The following is a 23,784-nucleotide window of genomic DNA, read 5'->3' as shown; positions in this document are numbered from 1 at the left end:
TGATTTATTAGGAATAACCTGGTCAAATCTTTCATAGCAACATTCTGCAAATGCAAAATAGAAAGTAACTGAAACTTAAATCCAAAAAAAATTAACACAGTACAGTTAATTTATCAAGTGGTTACAACCACAACAGAAAAACTCCCCCAAAAACTAGGAGTCAGGCAAAAACAGATGCAAAATATGAACTAGGCTTCAGCGCACAATGTAAATACTTTAGGAGACTGGGAAAGCAGAATTCCGAAGTGCTGGTGGCAGACACAATGTCTGTAATAAAGTGTCCTAGCTTTCCAGCAGGAACATCTGAAGCGTCATGCTTCTTATTAAATAAAGATATTTCATAAGCTGTAGCAATCAGGGCACTCCAGACATCTTTGTACCACCCTGGGGAGATAGGGACCCCCAGAACTAACTCTCAGTGCTAAGGTTTTACAGTCACACAGAGGCCTGAGCACAAGAGCAGAAGCAGGAAAGAAAGCAGGAAAGAAAAAGCCAGCAGTTACCTTGCCCACACCTCTCCCAAGAAAACGGATTAGGAAACGGTTCCCTATTTAATCCCAAGCAGAGACAGGCAGGCTAGCATTAACACAGCATTAATCACTAAACAGGCACGATGCAACCTGGTCATGTAAAAAGGACAAGAGAACAGTAACATAATCCCTTCCACCACCAGAGATGCCAGGTCTCAACTACCAAGTGACAGACATGGCAGGAGTAAATACATCATGTTTGCCAGCACAGTTAGTCAGGGCAATGGTGATAAGCTACAGTCAGAGTGGCCAGGAGCAGCCATTTATCTCTGCTGGTCTGAACTTTGACAGAAGTGTAAGTTATTCCAAGTCATTTGCTGCAAAAAGGGAGGTGAAAACTCAGGAACACAACTGAGAGCCACAGCTGAGTAAGTTCCCATTAACAGTGACTGGGAAGAGGCTGTTTCAGCAGATACTCAAACAGAACAAACTCTTAGCAGAGGTTTTTTTAAGGGGTCACTTCCAAATAGCTGCAAGGAAACTGGGCATGAAAGAAAGGTCAAGAGTTACAGAGGTGTAAACCAGCTCTGGCTTGGCAACAGGAAAGTATCTTGACAGTCACACCTTTAAAAAGCAACTATTCAATTATTTCCTTTTTTCCTGCTATGAATTCCATACAGTGTAACATACTTTGAAGTGCACTGGCTGACCAAAGCTAAAATAAGGATCACAGATACAGCCCCCATTTGCATTTAAAGTAGGTAACAGATCAGTGATGGCACTCCTGCAACTCCATAAGTGTTTTGTCAGGATTAGTTCTCCACCTGGCTCTTACTGGTTTTTTTGACTTACTATTTATGTCTCCTTTTTCTTCCAAAATATTCTGTAGCTTCAGGAGCGTAAAAGCCACAGAAGTCTCAGCTGGCCACAGAATAGTTTAGGGCCAAAGAAAATGACTGTGGGAAATCATTTTCCACTCTGGCACATGATCATCAAAAAGAACTGGTATTTTTGAACTAGCTGTATTAGTATCAAGGGATTAGGCTCTGAGCAATATAAAAAGATGTCAGCTAGTTTCAGAATGGTATTTTCACTATAATACCATAGCACATAATCGAAAATGATAATGAAGACTGTCCTTAAGGTATAATGCAGACAAACACAACTGATAGCAGTTTGACTCACTAATAACCTCTGTTATTAGAGTAATACTTGAAAAGGTATCAGGCTGCTTCCATATAGGTCAGGGGATTCAGTCTCAAATCTGAGACATTCTGCTTTAGAGCTGAAAAGCTAAACACTCCATTTAGATACTGCTTCTGAATTACTACAGGTATGACAAGATAGTGTACAATCAGAGGTAATCAAAATAGTAAGGAAGAAGCAAATCAATTGTATTAATACTTTATTTACATCATTACTGCAGCATCCAAGTAAAGTATCATCAAAGGACTACATCCAAACTAGCAGAACAGTACCCACACTAACTAGCAAGCTGCAGTGTTGGGGGCTATCTCAGCAGATTTCAAAGACATTTTTAAGCACCAGTCTAAAATTAACACAGAGCTACTGAGTTAATATAAATTTTCTCTCTACTGTAGCTTGACTCCCACCTACCATATTCTAAATATCAGATCTGTGCATGATGCTCTCTGGTCTGCAGTACCACAGTCTGTTGAGCATTGCTTAGGTGAAAGTACGCAGATAATACATAGACAAGATCAAACATGTAAACAGCTTCATCCATTGAAAAAATAAAAAAAAGCAGCAAGACATGCCAATCAGAGCTTCATCATGGGAAAATTTATATTTATATTTATACCAATTCTATACACTTTACTGAGCTTTGGTTAAAAAATACTGAAGCCACATATTTCTATACCATGCTTTTTAGATATGATCACCTACAAAGAGAACACAGTTAAAACCAAAAATACTGATTTATGAGTTATTTAGATGCCTACAAGTGGATGTCACAGAGACTTTCAGAAGCTTTGCTCTATATTTTTAGGCATATAAGTTGTTTTGTACGCCTGACCCTATTGCTACCACTGCTTCTATTATTGCCAGTATTAGAACTAATTGCACCCATGGTCATAAAATTTTTTTAAACCTCAATCACAAAAGAAGTCTTGACTATTTTATTTCACAAAATACTTCTAGTTTGGAAAAAATGTATTAGCTAGGCAACTTGGAGTGCATGCACCTCTTGTCAGTAAGGAACAGCACAAAACAGATAATGACAGGCAAACAAACAGTTGGCCTTTGGGCCGTAGTGTCCATACGCACTTTTCCACAGAGGATGACTCCTGCCAGTTCCACAAATTTGTCTGCAGAAAAGTTTCATGGAGACACATGAGCATGACAACCACAACCACAGAACTTGTACTCACTGCTTGTGAGATCTCCTGAAGCGAGCTGAGCAAAGCCATCACCTCTGATGAAAGCATACCCAGAGAATACAGCTTGCCTTCCAGCTGTCAGGGGCTCAGCACAGCATATATGCATTTGAAATCTTCTTGGATATTGAACTAAAAAGTTCATCCTCCACAGAGAAGAGATCATACAGCAGCTTCTTTGGAAGCCAAAATCTGAAGTGAGGACAATCACTGCAAAGCTATAATTACAGGTATGGAGTAGGAAGCCAGCATCTACCATAGCAAGACACTAGACATGGTATAACTTCAGTAAGAGATGCTTAGAACTCTCTAGGATACAGGGACAAGCTACTACGAGTCCAAAAATGCCAATTTCAGGTATTCATATGAAAATTACAGCAGGCCAAAGTAGTATCACATGTAGTGAGAGTCTCGAGTAACTACCAATCCTGTGAGAGACTTGCCAGTTTTAGTGTGTTTTGGTTTTTAAACCAGCAAGATCTAGTCTTTCAAGGTTCTGGTTTTGTTTGCTTTTTCCATCCCCCTTTAAACTGCAGAACTGTTACGTTAGTTGCAGAGTCACAGACATAAGGGAGCACAATGTCAGAATAAGAATTCCCCAGAAAACCTGATGGTTCTATTTGCTCAAAGGCCAGAAGGATTCAATGACACAGAAGCCTACTGCAGATCTTTAATCAGGTCCACGGTAGCCTAGTTTATGGTAAGAATAATTTTATTTGCCTGCAGATAATGGAGTATATCCAAAAGGAAACAGTAATTCACATACCAAAGATACTGAGCAGCCAAAGATGAGTAATTTTTCCCATAAGGTCTTTGGAGAATTGTGTTCCATTCATTCATCCTGAGCAGAAGGAATGGCTGTACTCATTAAAAACATTCAGATTCTGAACATTCCTGAAGCTACAAGAAGTTCTTGCAACCTGTGGTTGGATGGACATGGAGGCACAGGTAAGCAGAGCAAAAGACCCTGGGCCAAAGTCTCTAGCAGGACTTGAAGCCAACTCTGGCCCATACCAGATTGTCCTAGTTAGAACAGCTGGGACCAGTTCATCACTGGATGGGTGTAACCCAAAGCTGTGTATTCTATAGCCTTCCATGCCATTTCCCAGAAACTGTTATCAATAGACTATTTACACCTTCTGCCCAGAGAAGCCTCACTCCTCAGGCTATAAACTAGGTGTTAAGAGGCCTCCGAGATAGGAGGGTGCCTCCTTGTCCTCACACTCTTTTTGTGGAACTCCCCGCCCTGAGGGAAGTACTGAGCATTCCTGCCTGAACTGGAGAATATATAATCTTGGAGTCTTGGAACTTTTTAAAGCACTCGTGGGATCCAAAGGAAGACTGCAGATCACCGCTCTCAACCGGACTGCAACCACCACTCTCGACTGGACTGCAACCACCACTTTTCAACCAGACTGCACCAGCACTCTCACCAACAGGTTTTCCCCTCTCCTTTTACTTTGACTCAAGGGGCCCAAAGAACAACACTCTGTTCATGCCCCAGGGTGCTGGGTTATACATTTGGGTTTTGTGGGTTAAAACCAATTGTTTGTATAATCGTACTTATTGTATTATTTTATTAAATTGTTATTCTGACTTATAATCTCTCTTTTGAGTTGAGTTCATTTCCCCTGCTGGTTTACCTTTAAACCAGCACACAGATGCATTGTTAAGATCAGTGTGGAAACCCAAGGCCACCAGAAGTAACATGAAGGTTCCAAAAAATAAAGACCTATCATCCAAGATGAACTGTCTACAGATGCAACACTGCCCCACCTCATGCAAGTGAGCTCAGAGCCCTGGCTCCAAAGACAAAAAAAGCAGCACAACTGGCAGAGCTGGCTGGAAGCTGTAGAACTAGCAGGATAATGCTTCCCTCAGCCCACATATGGATGCTGCAGCAGCCAGTACCAATGCAAATTCTAGCAGAGGCAACCAGGATTCTTGGAGAAGAATCATCTCCTTGGCAGATGAGATGGAACACATGGTGTTGGGTAAATATCTTTAAAAGTCCAGAGCAGATGACTGAAAAGGTGTTACTGAGTCAGGAAACTGTTCTGAAAGTTCCCTTCTGACAGGCAAATACAGCTTGGGGATGATGAGGCTTCCTCTGGTGCTGGGGGGTTTTTTGGTTATTTTATAAACCATCTCCAGCTCGCATTCAAACGAGAATGAATTCCACGGAGCTCAAGGGAAACTGCCAAGATGACAAAGAAGAACACATGAAGGGAACAGCATTCTTCAGACACCCCAGGAATAAGTCACCTGTTCAGGACAGCTGATAACCCACAACTCCACAGCAATCCAGAGAGGACAGAGGCACTTCATCTTGCCAAGGTCATACAAGAGGAACTGAGGACCACACAATACACTTTAGCAGGGGACAGCAACTAAAACAAAGAGTTACTGCTAGGGCAAGACATGTATGACCTTGATTACTTAACAGCGCACAAGTATCCACGCTTGTCCATATGCTGAATATGAGCAGGTGCTTGAAGAACATACTCTTTCTATATACAATACAAACTTATACAGGCTTAGAATATCTGACACTGCAGGTTACCCAAGTCATATGTTCTGCATACAAGCACATACAGTTCTACACCAACTGAAACATTCCATTTCACTGTAACAGGGCTCGCAGCCATCTTCATTAAACACAGCTCAGAAAAATACATTATCTGACTCAGTTTTAAATAATTAATGCCTGTAGATTGGTTTTTAAACACTCACTACACAACTCACACTGAAATTGAAAAAAGCATTGCTATAATTCATTTCTAACACATTTTCTTAAGGTGAAAAGGTAAATGAGACATGGGCAGGGCTCCTCCTTGCCCTGCAGCAAGGCATCAGGGAGGCCATGTGGATGAAAGTCATCATGAATTAAAGCCTGAGGAAACCAAACTCCAGCACTGCTTTCACTGAATTGCTATTATTTTTATCAGCCCTATACTGCTAAAAAGTGTACATGCTACTTCCTTCATAAACCTCATATATATATATATTTCAGCAGTTTAGTCCACTAAATTATACTTATTACTAAAAATAAGCAGCATGTTTGAAGCCTGAGCCTTCATACTTACTTAAATTATACTAACAAGCTGTGGAAAAAACAGAAGTGAAGACTGGAGATACATGCTGGCTTGCACAGAGTCAGACATAACCAGAGGCATGATTAGTAACTAAACTTCTGTTTCTATATTTAAAGAAAAATGAAGATTCCTACACAAGTGGAGAACTAATTCTCAATATTGTCAGCACCATGTGTTCCAGAGACTGACATCACAGATGAATTTTTAAAGGTTTAGTTCTAACAGCAAGGTAAGAATCACTTGAAAGCTTTTATTAATCATAAAGTTAGGGTTTTAATCATAAAGTAACAAAAAGGGCCCAACTCTAACTTGTTAGAAACACACAGAACTGTGTCCTTCCTGGGTTCCTGAAAAACACTTCAAATTGTGACTAACATTGACAATTGCTCGCTTTCATATTCAACTGAAGAAACAAGGTGTGAGCGGAAAGGAACTGTTCCCTCCAGCATCAAAACTCCCCTAAAAGCATGGGAGATGCACACTTAGTGAAACCATGAAAGCAATGACAGACAATAGTTGGCCTTATTCACACAGATCTACATCATGATGTTCTACAAGAAGCATAATGAAAACATTGTTTTCAAAGTGGATATTGTTTAATCCTGTCAGCCTGACAGTACAAAACCACCACAGGAGAACGAGTAACCTTGTAACTGCAATAAAGCAAAGGATGAGGACCATCACAACTGATGCAGGGTTTAAACACCTGCACGTATCTACAGAAACCACGTCTGATAGAGCCAAACACAAGGATGGATACGAAGCCAGTGCTTCCCACAGTAAAAAATCTGAAATACAGATCTAGCCAGGAGATCAAACACCAAATCCCCATAATTTCAGACTCCCTACCAATAGATGTGTGCAGTATACAAAGTCTCCAGTATATCAGGGCCCATGATACCACTGTACCGGCAATAAAACACAGTAGCTAGGACTTCAGGGAATCCCTTAAAGCAACAAAACTAAAAAAGAAATCAGGTGAAAAATTGAACTCCCTTCCCATTACTCAGTTAGCAGTTTTCATAGACAGCAGTACCAGAAAACTGCTCCTCTTATTCATCTTATACTTGATTCCACAATCAGGTTGCAATTCTACATTTTGGTATCAGTGATCTGTTACAATGTAACATTGTGGTGACTTCCCTCGGAGTAAGTAAGTGCACAGAAAGTCACTGTCCATGACAGTAGGACAGTGGTAAAAAAATCGAGTCCTACCACAACCAAATGACCTTGAGACAGAGCCTCCAGGAGAATTTTAGTTAGCACCAAAAGCATCTATAGGAGCAAGTGTTTCTGCTACAGACTAAACATAGTTGCTTCCCAAGTATTTAATTAGTCAAGCCAGAACATTTTACAGTTGTTCTCAGACTGATTGTTCTATCATACCCCACCCTTGACCTGCATCTTCTCCCTTTCCCTAGGCAGGTAAATGTACATTTTGCTATTTATTAGGCAGGGTATACCACCAACACTTTCCTAAATGAGCATATCAATGCTCCCCCAAAGAGTCACTGAATCTTTGAAACCTAACTCCTAAAAATACTGTCCCATAGTTGATGTGTTTTATGAACACAAAAATTCCACTGGTTTACTATAAAAATGAAATCAAACAAAAAGTGACCTGAAGAATCAGGACCATCCAAGCTAACAGAAGTACTTCTCTACCTGTTCAGTGCACCCACCTCAGCCTTCACAAGTGGAAAAAAAAGGCTTGGAGGAGGGGGTACAAAATAAAATTAACGTGCACTAGGAAATGCAGGTGTTGTGAGGGTGGGCAGTCTAATACTTCCTATTGTACTAGTTTGTCACATTATCTAAGAAAAAAATGAACATTTCCAGCCATTGTTGAAATAAAACTCCAAACAAGACTGTTACTGATCATTTTTATGTTCTTAAATGGCTGGTTTTGCCATAGCCAATGTAATTATAGCAGGCAGCCATAACAGACAGAATTTTCCTCCCCAAAGTTTAGTATTATATAATATACATTAAGCAACTTGTGACATACAAAAATACAACATTGGAACTTACAGTATGTAACAAAATCCTTCTGAAAATCTTTCCTAGAGTCGACAAAGGCTCTTCCTTTTTCAGTTCCAACTACAAACACATCTGTTTCATACAGAGCAATACAGGCAACTTCTGCCTTGGACTTGGTAAGTTCTTTACACTATAAAAAGAAAAAGAAAAAGCTTTTATTTCTATAGTTAAGATACAGTTAACAGAAATGTATGTGATATTATGCTGCCAACATCCACCTTCAGAAGGTACTAGAAGCAACATAACACCAGCCAGTAGCAAAGCACAATTTACACATCTGGAACGCTTTTCGTCAGAAATCTTAAAAGCACTGTAGATGCATTAGTGAAATTAAGGCCTTGTCTAGAGTTAGATATTGCACTGTTTCTAATTAAAATTATTTATGACATCAATTCATGTGAAATTATCACTTTCATGTTAATCATCCTGAGTGTCTTACTCCAACTCCTACTTTCAAGAGAGCATGCAGGAGTTTTGTTCATTCACAGCACACTTCTTGCACACCATGTTCTCTTCAGAAAGGTGTGGCTGCAAGCAGGATGGCTGCCTGCATTCTGCCTTGTCCTGACTGCTAGGCCCAGGTTTAGGTGAATTCCTCCTGAACCGAAGGTCTCCACCATCCCTGCAGACACCTACATGTGTTCTGCCAGGAGAAATTTGTGGCAAGAATTAAGGCAGGAAGCCTATGGAAAGAACAAGGATCCCAAGAAAATTGGTGAGATGATCAAGAAGTGATAACAAAAAGTCAGTCTCTCCTAGCAACTCAATCAGTTTGCTACAACCTATACTGCAGCATGTGAGGAAAAAGTGACACAAGGACTTTAAGAACCTAATATACCCAATGGGATAAAAGGCTTTCAACCCATTATCTTGTAACTATCCCATTCAAAGTTTCATTGCTAAAAAGAAAATGCTTGGTTTTGCTTATCATTTAAAAAAACAATTTTAAAGAACCACATCTTTGGCAGTGTCTCAACTTCAAGGAAATAGGGCATTTCCACTCACAGTCCTGGCCGACCTTAAACCGCACCACATAATAATTAGGTAACTTCTATAAAACAGGTGATATGCCAATTTAAAAAGAATATTTTCTGAACAAGTTTTGTTGAGTTGGTACAGCAGCTGAGGACAAGGCATTAGCCTCAAAACAATTTATTCACTCCACATAACAGATGACAAAGATCAGAACACACTCTTTCCTTTCAACCACGCTGTACCTGAGCAATCAACAAATATTTCCTATTTATTCGACAAAATAATTTTTAAAACAACCACCACAACAAGAAACAAGATGACTGTTAGCATGATTTACCACAAGCAGAGACAGAGTAATGGCTGGTTGGACAGCACACAATAAGGTACAATCCACCTTTCCTGCTGCCCAGCGGGAAGCAATATACTGCTGTAGTCCTGCAAATGCTAAGACAGAGTTATGATGCAGCAGATTAATTTCTCTACTAACCATTGACTCAAGTCCTGACATGAGGAATTTAACCACCATTCTGCTTTCTAAGGATTCCTCATCATGGATGGATGCTGCTGGTGCAGTAGCTTGAGCCATTTTCCTCCTATAAAATGAAAGAAAAAAACTTTACAGATACACACAACAGTCAAGAAAACCCCTCTTATGCAAGTAGAGGAAAAAATAAATTCAAAACCCCATAGAATACAGCCCACTACACACAAACAACAAAACAAAGAGGTAAATTAACAGGAGAAAGTGCTTGCTCTTCTATTCTTTCATGCTTCCTGCTGTTTTATAAAAGCAGAAGCTAAAAACTCAAAAGTTACAATGTTGTGCTATGACCAGGCCACAAACCCTTTGTGCCCAGAAAGATGCATATTAATTGATTAGCTAAATTTACATAAATTTCTCTTTCTAAGTATGTTTGCAACTCCAGCAGTCTAGATAAACACAGCAACAAACACTGGCAGTAACATACAGAAATGGCAAATCATAATTACGATTCAGGTATTAGAACAATCTTACCTGTAATTATCATGGCCTATTTCAAAACAAACCACCATCACACTGCCCCAAAATCACGGCCTCAGAGACTACAGTATCAGTAATCAGAACATGACATTCTTATTCGCATATTCTTCAGTTGTAGGATTAACTCAAAGTTAAGTAGTCCCAATTAAGGTGCCAAAATTACAAACTGAATTTCAGCAGTGACACAAAAAAGAGATTTAAACTGTTTTCCTGTAGGTCATTCAAGAGACTTTCAACTTTTTTAAGACATAAGTAATAATCAAGACTAGTTTACGCTTCTGTTGGCAGTCTCTAACACTGTAATTTCACTATTAGAAAGCAGGCATTTATTCGGCGCAGGGTTCATAGGGGATCTCTCCTCCTAACACGCACATCCTCAGCACATCCCCAGCATCTAATGCATCAGCTTATATCTGTGTAACTAATACTCATTCATTACATTTCCTGGAGCTCATACATATATGCTAAACATTCCCATGAATTCTTTAACACATTTAAATCACTTCTCAGAAATTTAAATTAGAGTAGGGGTTTCTTGAGGGTCTCTGGTTGCTGTTCAGGGAACATTCCATTCCTCAAATCATCCTTTTATGATCATCAGCTTCCTAAAAACAGTTTCTTCTCCTTGAATGCATTCCACCTATGTGGTCTGGCCAATGATGCCAATTTTATGCCCCAAAAAGGCGCAGAGAGACTGCTCAGAGACAGAGTTTTTAGTCAATAAGCAGGAGGGTATTTATTGCCAATCAACATTGGGGAGCTCCCAGCTCGCACTGGACAAAAGAGCTCCAAAGCAGGCAGTGAACAGCTGGAATATTTATACAATTCTTGTTAGGAGATGATATCATTTTACATGAATATTCATAGTATTGCAACATCTAGTTATAATATTCATAACAGGTGGAGTTAGGGCGGAGTCAGGGGCACGGTCTTCATTTTGGGGAGTATCTTGGTGGTACATCAGTTATTTCGGCCTCAGGGGTCTTGATTTTACTCCTCTTACTCAGGTAAACTCTTGAACTCTTGTGCCTGACTTCACATGTATTTGGCAGGAGTTTCTGATATTCGGAAAGAGTGCCTAGGCTTTGACTCTTCTCCTTTCCCTTATCTCCCTCTGTTTTTCTTCCATATGTCTGTTTTATGTGTATGCTAGCATTTTTGGTTCTCTCTGTTTTCCTGTGTACTTTACTTTATGTTCTTTGGGTCAGTGTGTTCAGCATTCCTTAATGAGTTCTTATCTCTGTTGTTCTTGAAACTCAGTTCCCTATGCCTTTGCTCAGAGCATGCATTCTAAGTTAACTCTCTAGGTCTTGTTTTGCTACACTACATTAGCTTTTCAGGCCTTGCTCTGCTTCACCAAGATACGCCTTTTTATCAGCTCTTGCTCAGCCACAGTCCTAATTCTCAAGGCTAAGATATTCACTTCCACACATGGGGGAATACAGGACTAGGCACTGTCTATTAAAGGAATTCACAAGACTAAGCACTATTTGCTACAATTAAAGATTTTTTCCAACACCATTACCAATGCTACACAAAAAGGCCAATTTAAGAGCCATCCTTTCAATAGAGTACCACTTATGATATGTCTAATAATCTTAAAACTTCCAGATCAGTTAATATTAGTTATAATTATCTATAAATCCTTTAGTTTAACTTTGCCAAGATGAGCCTTTGCCCAAATAAAGCCTTGTAACAATGAACAAAGCCTTGCAAAATACATTCCTGCCTGTGGTTTAACCCCAGCCACAACTCAGCCCCAAACAGCTGCTTGCTCACTCCCCCCCGGTGGGATGGGGAGAGAACTGGAAGGGTGAAAGTGAGAAAACTCGCAGGTTGAACAAAGGAGTTTAATAGTGAAAGAAAAAGCTGAACAGACAAGCAAAACAAACCAAGGAATTCATTCCCACTTCCCATCGCAGGCAGGTGTTCGGCCATCCCCAGGACAGCACGGCTCCAGCACATGTAATGGTGACTTGGGAAGACAAACGCCACTCTGAACATCCACCCCTCCCTTCTGCCCCCTGCTCTGGATGCTGAGCATGACTGCACCTGCTCTGGGATATCCCTGGGGTCGGTTGGGGTCAGCTGGCCCACATGTATCATCCCAAACCCTTGTGCACCCCCAGCCTCTTTGCTGGTGGGGCAAGGAGCAGAAAAGGCTCTGTGCAAACACTGCTCAAAGATAATGAAAACATCCCTGAGTTATCAACAGTTTCCAGCAGAAATCCAAAACATGGTCCCATACCAGCTACTGTGAAGAAAATTAAACTATCTCAGTCAAAACCAGCACACTGCCTGATGGGAAGGCCATGAAACTACAGAGCCAAAAAAAAAATCCCTGGATTTTCCTTTTACAAGGGGAAAACCAAAGACCAAATGTTACAACCCACCCCTAAAGGCGGAGTAATTGAGGTTCTTGTTAACAGATCCCTTGGGGTGGTTTAGAGTGAAATGACACTGAATGACCAGTGTTATATATATGTATATGGCAGCTTTATTTTAGAACAATTTGGCTGCAATGCAAAGGAGGTATCTAGCCATTTTGGTCATTATTTATAGTAATATAACAATATAAAAGTACAACGATATCACTTAAGAAAACATATAAGGAAAAGAAAGAAAGCAGAAGAAAGGATAAGAGTAGATAGTGGAAAGATATCACCACCCATGGATCCAGCAACAAGACTTGATTGTCACAATTTTAGACGTTCGTTGTGACGCCCGAAAAGGCGCAATGGAACTGTTTAGGGACAGAATTTAGCCTTTAAACAGCAAGGTATTTATTTAGGCAACGTTGGAGAGCAAGCCAGCTCGCGCTGGACAAACTTGCTCTGCCTTCTCAGTGAAAAGAGACATGATTATATACAATTTCTACGAGGGATTACAACATTTTCACATACATATTCATATAATTGCAATATCTAGTTATAATATTCATAATAGGCGGAGTCTGGGTGGAGTCTGGGGTGGAGTCGTCTTTTTGGGGTGATGTTCGGTGGTTGTTCCTGTTTCTTCAGCCTCACGGGGTTGTATTTTCACTCTTCTTCCTCGGCTGAACTCTTCAACTTTCTTGATTTTCGCTGACTCCATGGTGAATTCTGCAAGACTGGACTCAAGCCCCTATTTCACCCCTTATCTATTCATGTTCTTACCCTATCTTTATTTATGTAGGTGTGTGAGTATTCTTTTGGTGTACGGTACCATCTAATCCCTAAGCCCTGGTTTCTGTCTCTAGCTAAGCATTACATTCTTCTGAGCAGGAGGGTCCCCGGATCAGTATTGAGAGTTAACTCTTTAGGCCCTAGCTCCGTTTCAGTTGATCGAAGTTATGGTTGCAGTCTTGATCCGTCACAGGTGGGGAAAGCCCATGAAACACAAAGTTCAGTGGGTTAATATACATTCATTTTGGGGGGAACACCCAGGTACCTCATCTGAGGCAGGAAGTTTTACGCTTTCTGATGCAACACTGTGGGTCATGCACAGTCCTCTTGGGCAAGGCCCCAGAAATTAGTCTAGGGGTGCTTCAAGGGTCTTTGATGATTTATGGCCCCTTCTAAGACATGACCACTGTGTCTCACACCATTGTATGTAGCAGGATGCTGTGCCTTGTTAAGGCTTATCTGCCTTGGCCCGGAATCTGGTCAGAGGATCCAAACAAACCAAGCTCTCTGTGGTGAGCTACTCCTGGTGCCATGGTGCTGCTTTTACCAGCCTAATTTACCATCTGCAAACACACATCCTGCTTTTTGAGGCGAGATTTGACAGCTAAGCTGCTAGCTGACCTGGAGATACATGACTGGCAGTCAATCACTTCATATGGCAGATTCTTTCACAGACTTTCTTGAAGAGTGTGCAGCTTCTCCGGTGAAGCAGGGGTGCCTCTTCATGGCCACTCCCCATGGGTTAAGTGGTTACAGAAACCAGCCAAACAAGCAAAGGAGGTGCGGTTACACATCAAGGTAAAAGATTGCGCATACCCTCAAAGGAGTTCATAAAGCGGTCACGTAGAACTTTGGGGGCTCCAGATGACCACCAGAGACCCCCTGTGAAGCTTCTCAGACACCTTATAAGGATATGTATATATGCTAATTAGTGTTCTGAAATGTCATGAATATGTAACAGGATCTCAGGAAACAAAAATTAATGCATCCAGCACAGTAATAAAGAATGCCTGCCTTGCAGGTTTCTTTAAGACCCAATTTTTGGCAATTTTTTCACCACAGCACTGAATAAAGTAATGCTGGTTTTCTAAGCTATCAAACTAGTTAGAGAGTTTATTTCCCGGTTTTTAGTGATAAGAGCAAGGGGCCCTAAGAAACAAAGCTCTGACGGGAAACAGCTGGTGCTCAGCACACCCAACAGTACTGAGTCACAGGAAACCAGCAGGACTTTGCAGGGGGCAAAGGGTAGGGTAGGGCAGCTGTAAGACACCCCCAAACCCAAGGATAATTAATTCCCTTTTTTCTAGGTAATTTTATGATACTCAGCACCATATGATAACTTTTTAGTCAGCCTAGATAGCAACTACGTCTGCTACTCTTAAGAACCATTATAAGAGTAAATACAATCCAGCAACTGTTATTTGAAAAGCACCTCTGATGTCACTCAGTCCTAAACTGGCACAATGTTTGCAAAGAGATATTTAAATCTGATTTTCACTTTTTCTACAGATTCCAATGTAGACTAACATATAATTAGAAAATTTTAGACGAAATTAAAATGCAGTATCTAACTATACACCTCACAAGGCAACAGTAAAAAAGTGAATGTATTACTCAGTTTGGAGTAGTAAAGAAACCATTAGCATAAAATTCAGTTTCTGAATTAAAGCCAGACATTCTTCTCAGGGAAGAATTCCTTCGGTTTTTAAGTATGCAGTGTCCTACTGCATCACCTAGGCATTCATAAATTACACTGATATCACGTAAACAAAATGAAATATTAATCACAGCAGTCCTGACCATCTGATATTTCTATCTTTACCAGTGTAATTATATTTACTTAGACAACTACAACAATGATCACGTTCAACAACAATTACTTTAGTTCTGTGTGTCTGTGGGATGATGGGTAGGGTTAAATCTAGAGGAGATTCAGAATTCTAGGGTAAAAAGCAGCTGCAACTCCCTGGATGGAATGAGGTCAACATGCTCCCCAATACAACGATAAACATCTGCTCAGCGGAACAGAACGGAGTATGAAACGAAGTGGAGACTACATGGGCCCCCCCATTCAAATCCCAGCAGAATGGGGGAACATTGTGGTCCTGAGACCTTGGTTCATTCTGCCAAGGGAGAATCAAGATGTTCTGCTACTGAAGCCAACAACCATGTCAAACTCGCTTCTCAGGTGCCAAGCCACAACCACTCTCTCCATTAGGTACACCAAACAGAAATAAAAGCTATTTATGACTAGAGCCACTCAAATTTCACCCAAACATAAAGAAAATAGTATAAAAGTAAGTTGGAGATAGAGGGAAAGTGGGAGAAGACCTCCACCAAAACTGCTGGGATCAGTTGATGGACTGAGTCCATCTTCTCCTCCCCAGAGGGACACCTTGGATGAAAAATATACTCTATGCACATTAAATGCTGCTTTTAGGACTAGAGTTCTTGTTTGTTCTTTTCTCTTAGCATATCACTTAGATTGCTTCGTATCAGAGCTGGTGCTTGGTTAATATATGTGTCAGTAGATTGCTTTAAAACACATTTTTGAAGTAGACACTATCACCAACAACCTTCGAATCTTATTAAACTGTCCCAATTTGTATTAATAAAGAGTGTTACTCCGTGAACTGTTAAAGCGAGTCCCTGCAGTTGCCAGCAGCGGAAAACACCTTGGCAGGACACACTGGGGGGTCTTCACTCTATTGAGTCCCCCCAACAAGGGCAGTCAAAGCACTTGTGAATCTGTTGGTAAAGGGTCTCATTACAAGTGATGGCAGAGAAAACCACAAAAGGAGTTAAAGACGGCTTAGTTGGTTGTGGTGGTTTGAAAAACCTTTTCTCTGAGGTAGTAATGGTTTGCCCCACTGATAATACTGGACCAATCAATAGTCCACGTGCGCCCTACAGAAATCACATACCCACAGAAACAGAAGAGAAGGTGGTGAAGATAGTTTTAGAAAGTAGGTAGCCATGATCTGAGCCACGAGGAGGCAGGGGGCCAGTGAGCCCCTCTGGGGGTCAAGGGCCCCCAACCCCCAGCTGAGGCTACGGGAGACCCAGTATAGTGTCAGTGCTGGACTGGTCCCATAATCAAGAGCTGGAAAAGTTTCCTTACTTTCAGCAGCAGCAGAAGACACTGAAAGCGGCAGCGGAGCAGTCCTGAACAGAGACAACAATGGCTAAAAGCCAAAAAGACAGCCAGTAGCAGTGAGATAACATGAAGCCGGAAGACACAGAGATGTTCCTGCAGGAGGGAGAGCCAGCAACAAAACAGAGGAAAACTCAACAGAGCTGGTTTGGGGTAAGACTGTATTACTTTCCCAGAAAACCCAGAGAATTCCTGAAGAGGGGTGGACTTCTAAACCCTCAGGGACTCCCAAAATGCAGCAGCAGCGAGAGAGAGAAAGGAGCTGAAAACCGGAAGTCGTCCTGAGAGCTGAGCCAGGACGGAATGCGGAGGAGGTGGCCGTGCCCTCTGCTGCTGCTGCTTTTATCATGCTGGAGAGCTGAGAAAGAGCAAAAGAGCTTTGGTAAGACTTAACTGAAAGCTGCCTTCAGTGTTCTAACCCAAGAGGAGTGAAGATCTACAAGGAAATCCCCCGAAGGCTCGGGCTCGGGGTTGGAATTTCCACAAAGTAAGAACCAAATTTCTGACTGCCATACTTAAATCTGCTGCCTCAGGAAAATGAAGGACACTAACCAGTGCCACAAAAAACTGAAATGAAGGAACTGTGGCCTGAGAAGTGACAGAAAGACTTTTTTCTTCTTGGATTTCTATTGAAGAAAAGGAGAAATTTAATTTAATGAAAATATATATGTGGGTGTAAATAAACCTCTGTAAATATTTTCCCCTTCCCCCAATAACGAATGGTTGTGTTTTGTCTGAAAACTCTCCACATGAAGTGAAAAAGATATCAAGTCCATACCATCACTAAACCCTCTCACAGGGGCAAACTGTGGGAGGGGGGGCTTGAACGTAAAAATTAGATTCTTGGGAGTTTCAAACCACCACATTGGTAAAACACCTTGCCCTGCTGAGCCAGGAGACGGTAGCACCTAATGTTTGTTCTGTCTGTTTTGCTAGAAGAACATTGTAGAAACACTGGTTAATATTTTGTTCTGTCCTGCTTACTGGACCAAGGTTTCATTATAGAAAGAATGCTAGGAAATAGTACATAATAGACCACAAGGTAATAAATCAAGTAAACTAAATGTTTAAAGTATATATAGGAGGCCAAGAGCCAGGATTTTGCAAGCTTGAAGAATCTAGGTCACCTAACAAAGAAAGTTGAAAAGTTCAACCTCGAGGAAGACAACCCTGACGACCACTAGAAGGATGAAGGCTCGATGTCCCAGTGAAAGACTGAGCATGCACCAAAGAAGATTCTCAAAAGCTCCGCCTAGACTCCACCTAGACTCTGCCTAGTTATTAATATGCGTGTCAGAAGGTGTAACTGTGTACCTAAAACATATAAAATGGCTTGTTTTGCACTTTTGGGTGGAGCGAGTCCGTGCAGTGCGAACTGCCTTACTCCCAACGTTGCAATAAACCAATACCTTGCTGCTTAAAGATGCAAAGTCTCCGAGCAGTTCTTTTATTCCGAAGTTTGTCGGCATCACAAGATGCTGACAGACTGTTGGGCACCAGGGTATCAACTTTCCTGGGGTACTGACCAGCAAAAAACCAAACTCCCACCTTTCACATGACAGTGTCCATCAACACTTACATATAATATTTGAGAAGTGAATTAGTCTAAACTCTGTTAATATTTATTTAATTATTTAATTATAACAAGTTTAACAAGATTGTTAACAACTTAGAAATTAAGAAACTTCAGGTGGAAGTGTGGAAAAGAAACAGCTTTTTATTAACAAAATCTGAATAAACAACAAATGGTGCAATCAAAAACTTTCAGAAGAAACAAAACAAAGTCCCAATTCCCCAGGTGGGGGGGAGAAACCCGCGGCAACCTGAGGAGGGGTGAGGGGGAAAGCAGGACTGTCCCGGCAGTTCAACGGCTGCTCTCAGCCAGGTGTGCTCACAGCCAGCACTGGAAAAAAAAAGTCCTTTTTCCCACAGGCAGTCGGAAGGCAGAATACCTCGCTCTGAGATCCGTCGGTCTCGGTCGTTTTCCGCGAGGTGTCCCGAGGGGAAAAAAAACTTCCTCTCAGGAAAAGAAAAGGAGGCGGCCGAAACCAGGTTCCCCACTCTGTCCCCAAAAACCCCGGACCAACAGGCTCCCAGCCAGCCCCGTGGCCACCGTGCTTCCCGAGAGCGCTCACCCTCCCCCCCGCTCCCGCACTACCCAGCGCGTGCGGCTTTGCTTCCCGCATCCTGGAAGAAACAGATGGGGGGGGAGGACACTGGGAAAAAATTCCAACATCTCTTTGCAAACCTATGCCAGTGCTGACACATTTTTCACAGTGAGAATTGCTGTCTTTACTAGTGAGAGCTGGTCCTTTGGATTTCTATGTCATACTGCAAAGGTCACAGCAAACAAATGGCTCAGATTGTTTAAGGGCAAACAAATTCAATTCTTCTGGGGCTCTCACAAAGAGCTAATCCAACACTAAGCACCCATTTGAATTCCAACACCTTGAAAACAAAAATCGTTTGATCAGTATGTAGGTCTTATGCGAAGCACACAGCTTTGCACACAAAGTGAAGTGCCCTGTGTCTGCTGCTGTCCACCACTGCACACAACAGGGCACTGGGAAACCAATTACCCTGTCATTCTTCAGCAGTAATCAGTCCCCTCCTTTGGTCACTTCATTACCTCAGCAGCTCTCTCCCTTGTTCCTCTTACTGCATTTAACCGAATGAACCAGAACACCAATTTCCAAGGAATCAATTATATGTGTTCTTCCTTGAATTAAAGCATTTATGTCAATTCTATTATGAATCTCTCTCCACCCAGAATCTGGGACCAGAAATAGAAGTCAACTCCATAAATTAGAGTTTGGGAATGTGTCACTAACTTTTTCTCAGAAAATTACAAATTCACAATCTTTCCAGAGAAACATAAGTTTCAACCAAACTTCTATGAAAAGGTTCTCATGTCTTGATGGATAAGACAAAAGGCTGTCAGTAGTGGTACCTCAGGTGTCTGTGAGGCTACCGTATACCAGGCTGTATGGGGACAAATTTTTAATGCCATCTAATTTACCTAATGGAATTACACGTCCTGTTTTGTTGGTTTTTTTTTAGTTTCTTACTGGTTTTCATTTCTTTAAATGCAGAGTTAAAGTTAGACAAGCAGAAACAAATATAAAGTATATTTTAAAAAGGAATCTAAAAGTTGCTCTTTATTGTGAGATACTGACCCAAAAATTTGTACACATTGACAACAACAAAAGTACATTATTAGCTTATAGGGGGTGTCTGCACACATGAAACAGTCATCATGCAGATGTTCCTCTCAAGCAACTCACACACCAAACCTTTGGTAAAAGAAGCCTGCAAGCAGAACTGGCAACACAACAGGTGATATCAAAAACACTGTTATGATTAAAAACATTGCTGTGATGCCAAGAGAGCCTGATAAGGTTACATACCCAGACGGGTGTACAATTACATGCCAACCTCTCTCAAACACCAGGCTGACAAGCTTCTGCAGAAATTTTTTGTTGCCAGCTAGATTTGTTCTTTGCTGGTAGCCATGCTTCTGCACACAGGGCCACTAAGACAACCAGAGGGATGAAACACTTCTCCTACAAGGAAATGTTGAGAGAATTGGGATTGTTCAGCCTGAAGAAGAGAAGGTTCCAAGGTGATCTAATTGTGGCTTTCCAGTACCTGAAGGGAGCCTACAAGAGAGCTGGAGAGGGACTTTGAGCAAGGTCCTGGAGTGACAGAACAAGGGGGAATGGCTTCACATTTGCAGAAAGCAAGATATTACAATCTAGGAAAAAATTCTTTGCGAGGGTGATAAGGCATTGGTTGCTCTGGTTGCCCAGAAAAGCTGTAGCTGCCTCAGCCCTAGAAGTGTCCAAGGCCACGTTGGACGGGGCCTGGAGCAACCTGGGATAGTGGAAGATGTCCCTGCCCATAGCAAGAAGCTGAAACTGGATGGTCTTCAAGGTCCTTTTCACGGCAAATAATTTGGTGATTCCATTTCTCCCTAGTGGCTTGCCGGCCTGGGTGCCAGCGCCTGCCTCGGGTGCGGCCAGAGCCCCTCACTCCGCTGCCGTGGCTGCCCCGGGAGGGCCTGGGGGCTCCCCCAGCCCCGCGCGCTGCCCGCGGCAGCTCCTTTACATGACCCGCCCCGCCCCTTCCCGTCCACGCCCAATCGCCGCCGTCGCGCGCGGGGCTTCCGCATGCGCGCGCCCCCCCGACAGCCAATGGCAGGCGGCGGCAGCGCCCCCCCTGCCATGCGGAGATAGAGCGGCGCGAGCAGCGGCCCCACCGACGAGCCCCCTCGGCCCCGCAGCCCCGCAGCCCCCCGGCCCCACAGCCCCCCGATCCCGCAGCCCTCAGGGCCGCCCGTCATGGTCCGTCCTCGCCCCGCCCCGACGGGCCCGGGCCCGCCCTCCCACTCACCCGCCACGGGCACGGGCAGCCCGGTCCCGCTGGCTGGAGACGCCGCTGGGCTGCGGCGGAGACCGGGGCGGCGGCGGCTTCCTCGCGAGCCCTCGGTGCTGTCGGGGCGGCGGGCGCCGCGCGGCCCCACTCCTCCCGCGGTGTCGGGCCGAGCCCAGCACCGCTCCGGGCGGGGGAGGGTTGCTCGCGCAGCCGCAGCGGCGCAGACGCTCGCGGGGGCCGCTGGGAGCCGCAGTCCCGGGGCCGGAGCTTCCGCCGGGCCCGGCGCGGGGGCCTTGGCGGGGCCCGGCCGGCGCTGCCCTTCCCTGCCTCGGGGGGCTCTGCCCACAGCACACTTCTCCTCGGGGAACGAGGAGGGTCCCGGGGCCTCACCATCGGCCTCCCTCCACACGGATCGGCCGCGCTGTACACCCGGAGCTGCTCCAAGCCCTGCAGAAAAAACGCTGGCGCTAGCGACAGCAGCCACCACCAGCAGAAAGCCTGATTTTGGTTTAATCAGCAACTTGACAGCAAAGCAGTCTTTTATTTCAATTACAAAGGCGTTAAGCATAATGCATCCCATCTACAAGATCCTTTTTCTTGGCTAGAAACAGACAAATATTTTGTCTGACATCACTATTACTTTCCTTTGAATTTAGGTTCAGTGTGGTAAATGTGGATGGAAAGTTTTCTATTCAAAGGAAAATACTGCATTTCAGAATTTGATCCCAATGATGCCTCAGAGCTTTTTTTTGATTTTTAAATTTTTATAGATTTTAGAAGTAGATGTGTAGTGAATGTAGATTTTAATGTAGCTGTATTATATCCCTTACCCTGTAGCACAATGTTTACACGTACCCAACCCTTCTACCCTATTTCATATCAATCCCTCTAAAATTCCGTTAGCATGTTTAGTCTTCTTTTCAAGGTAGAATTGTAGAAAAACACCCTAAAGCCTGGACCAGAAGATATCACACAGACACAGCAACCTTCAAGCCCAGAACTTTGGAGGAACTCCAAGGACTGTAGGTGTAATGAGTGAGTAATGATGAAATAAACAATTTGCTCATCAAATTATATCTTAAATTAATATACTTTATACTGATATAGTTAAAGCTCCGCTTAGGCTGAAAAATCATAAGTTGCAGAATAGTTAACCATAATGCTGACATGACAAATTGTTATGCTTTGCTAAATGAGTATATTATATCCTGTTATTCTAAAAGTGTATTGTCTAAGTGTACTTATAAGGCAAGGAGGAGATGGATAAGGAGCAGAGGGTCAAGCACAAGGACGATAAAGAGGAACCAGGACTGCCATCTGGAAAGTCCCACATAGCAGGCCTCAAGGACAGCAGACTAATCAAACTATTGGTGGGAAGTCCCTAGCAACTAAACTGAGCCCGGGAAAGAAGGACCAAACGGAATGGAGCCCGCGAACCTAAATCCAATGAAGAGATGAGAAGTGACTGTGGGAGGGGAAATTAATAAGGGTGTAAATGTTGCTGTTTGCTTGTTGCTCTTGCGGACCATGAGCGGAGCAGAGGTCTACCCGGTCACCCAGCACGCTGTTTTGCTCATTTGCACTTTCAATAAATCTTATAATAAATTTTTACTACTTTTCAAGTTTAAATATTTTGGTTTGATTTAACCGTAACAGTAGGTGCTGCGAAGAAGACAAAAATGAGGAAGTAGGGGTCCCAAACACCCCCAGAACCAATTCCCAAAGGGGTGTGTCGGGGGGCAGAACGGGGCAGAACCAGGGGTGGACAAATCTGGAATTGGATGGATCTTATTATAAAATCATAGAGCCACTGTCTGGGCGTGCGCACATGGTATATATTCCTCTAGGCCTATAGACTCATTAAAGGACCTACTTTCTTTTAAATTGGCCTGGAGTCTTTTTCTCCATGGTCTTTTAGGCAACACCAATGAAATGCTATTAAAAACAATTAGTTTTTAAATCAAACTATGATTTTCATAAACATCAACATTTTGTCTATAGTGTTTATAGTGTGTATAGGACTTAAAATGTTCATAAAAGCACTAACTGTATTTTCAAAACGTTCATAGTGTGTTTAGAGTTTGTCAAGAGTAACCACCACACACTACAACTTCAAGTAAATCTCGTTTGTAAAAGAAATAGAAGTGTGCTCAGTTGAAAGCATTCAGATTCCTCCTAGTGGTAATAAATAGCAATAAATACATCTAGGGAATAAATCTCAGAAGCTGGGAAAGGGCCTTGCAGGAGATGTTGTGGTACATTCCTGTACCATCACTGTTGAGGCTGTGGACTTCGTGCAAAACAAATGCTGAGCTGCAAACACTAATCAGAATCCCCTAGCAAGCAATCTGAGTGAGAGCAAACAATCTGAGTGAATCAAGATGTCCTGGCTCTTTTAGTTCCTTGCTGGTGTTCAATTGGACATCACTCTTCTCATAATTTACATAGTGAGAGACAGAAGCATTCTGCAGTGGCCTATAAAAACAAACACCTCCAAAAAAATTCCCAAACCCCAACACCAAAACACTCCAAAACCCCCAAAAGATTAAAAAAAGCCATCCCCTACTGATTGCCACCCTAACCTAAACCAGGAGATTTTGCCCTGCAGCACTTGGGTGGTTCCTTTTTGCAGATTCTGGGTAGGGAAAGGCATAATGCTGGTGAAAAACTTCAGCACAAGGTACACCAAATCTTTCTAAGCAACCACAAACATTTTCTACATCAATTTGCCAGTTCCCTTTGCTGTTTAGATGGCATTTTTAGTGGAAAGTATCCATAACTTCATGCTCCACCATAACTTCATGCTGCCATCTTCCAGCTGCACCTTACTGCACACACAGCCTGTCCTGGCCATTTCATATAGATTTAGATATCCTAAGTACACTCTGCCCAGAAGTTGCTCAAGCAAATCCTTCTGGAAGGCAGTAGGAGTTTACCTGCCTAAGAAATGGAAGCTCACTGCCAGGATATCAATGGGAGGCTGTGTCCAGACCGTGTTCTGCAGGCATGGATCGTTCTGGGGGCAGAGAAGATGCCTTTTGGTTCCACAGCATGATGCCATGATTTATTTTGAGTCATACCTGGCAGCTGCT

At 42.7% G+C, this 23,784-nt stretch overlaps 1 protein-coding gene and 1 long non-coding RNA gene across 14 annotated transcripts in view; one reads left to right on the top strand and one right to left on the bottom strand.

The window, feature by feature from the left end:
• GTF2I (general transcription factor IIi) overlaps window positions 1-20,858 on the bottom strand; it is a 105,189-nt gene extending 84,331 nt beyond the window's left edge. For 5 of the 13 annotated variants that reach the window (XM_064677580.1, XM_064677589.1, XM_064677581.1 and 2 more), the window contains exons 1-3: window positions 20,711-20,850; window positions 9,467-9,572; window positions 7,996-8,134 (exon numbers count right to left, since the gene is read on the bottom strand). In XM_064677580.1, the coding sequence (XP_064533650.1) occupies window positions 7,996-8,134; window positions 9,467-9,565 (238 nt within the window). In that variant the 5' untranslated portion in view covers window positions 9,566-9,572; window positions 20,711-20,850. Of the gene's footprint in view, window positions 1-7,995; window positions 8,135-9,466; window positions 9,573-20,710 lie in introns of all 13 variants that reach the window. The other 8 variants (XM_064677584.1, XM_064677585.1, XM_064677587.1 and 5 more) reach the window with 3 other exon arrangements.
• Window positions 20,859-20,952: 94 nt separating this feature from the next.
• LOC135425368 (uncharacterized) lies at window positions 20,953-22,321 on the top strand. The gene is made up of 2 exons (XR_010435570.1): window positions 20,953-21,727; window positions 21,916-22,321. It is a non-coding gene; the product is annotated as an uncharacterized LOC135425368 (long non-coding RNA).
• Window positions 22,322-23,784: the final 1,463 nt, after the last annotated feature.

Source organism: Pseudopipra pipra, chromosome 21 (assembly GCF_036250125.1).
Source record: "Pseudopipra pipra isolate bDixPip1 chromosome 21, bDixPip1.hap1, whole genome shotgun sequence".
Lineage (NCBI taxonomy): Eukaryota > Metazoa > Chordata > Aves > Passeriformes > Pipridae > Pseudopipra > Pseudopipra pipra.
This window is presented reverse-complemented; position numbering and strand designations above follow the sequence as displayed.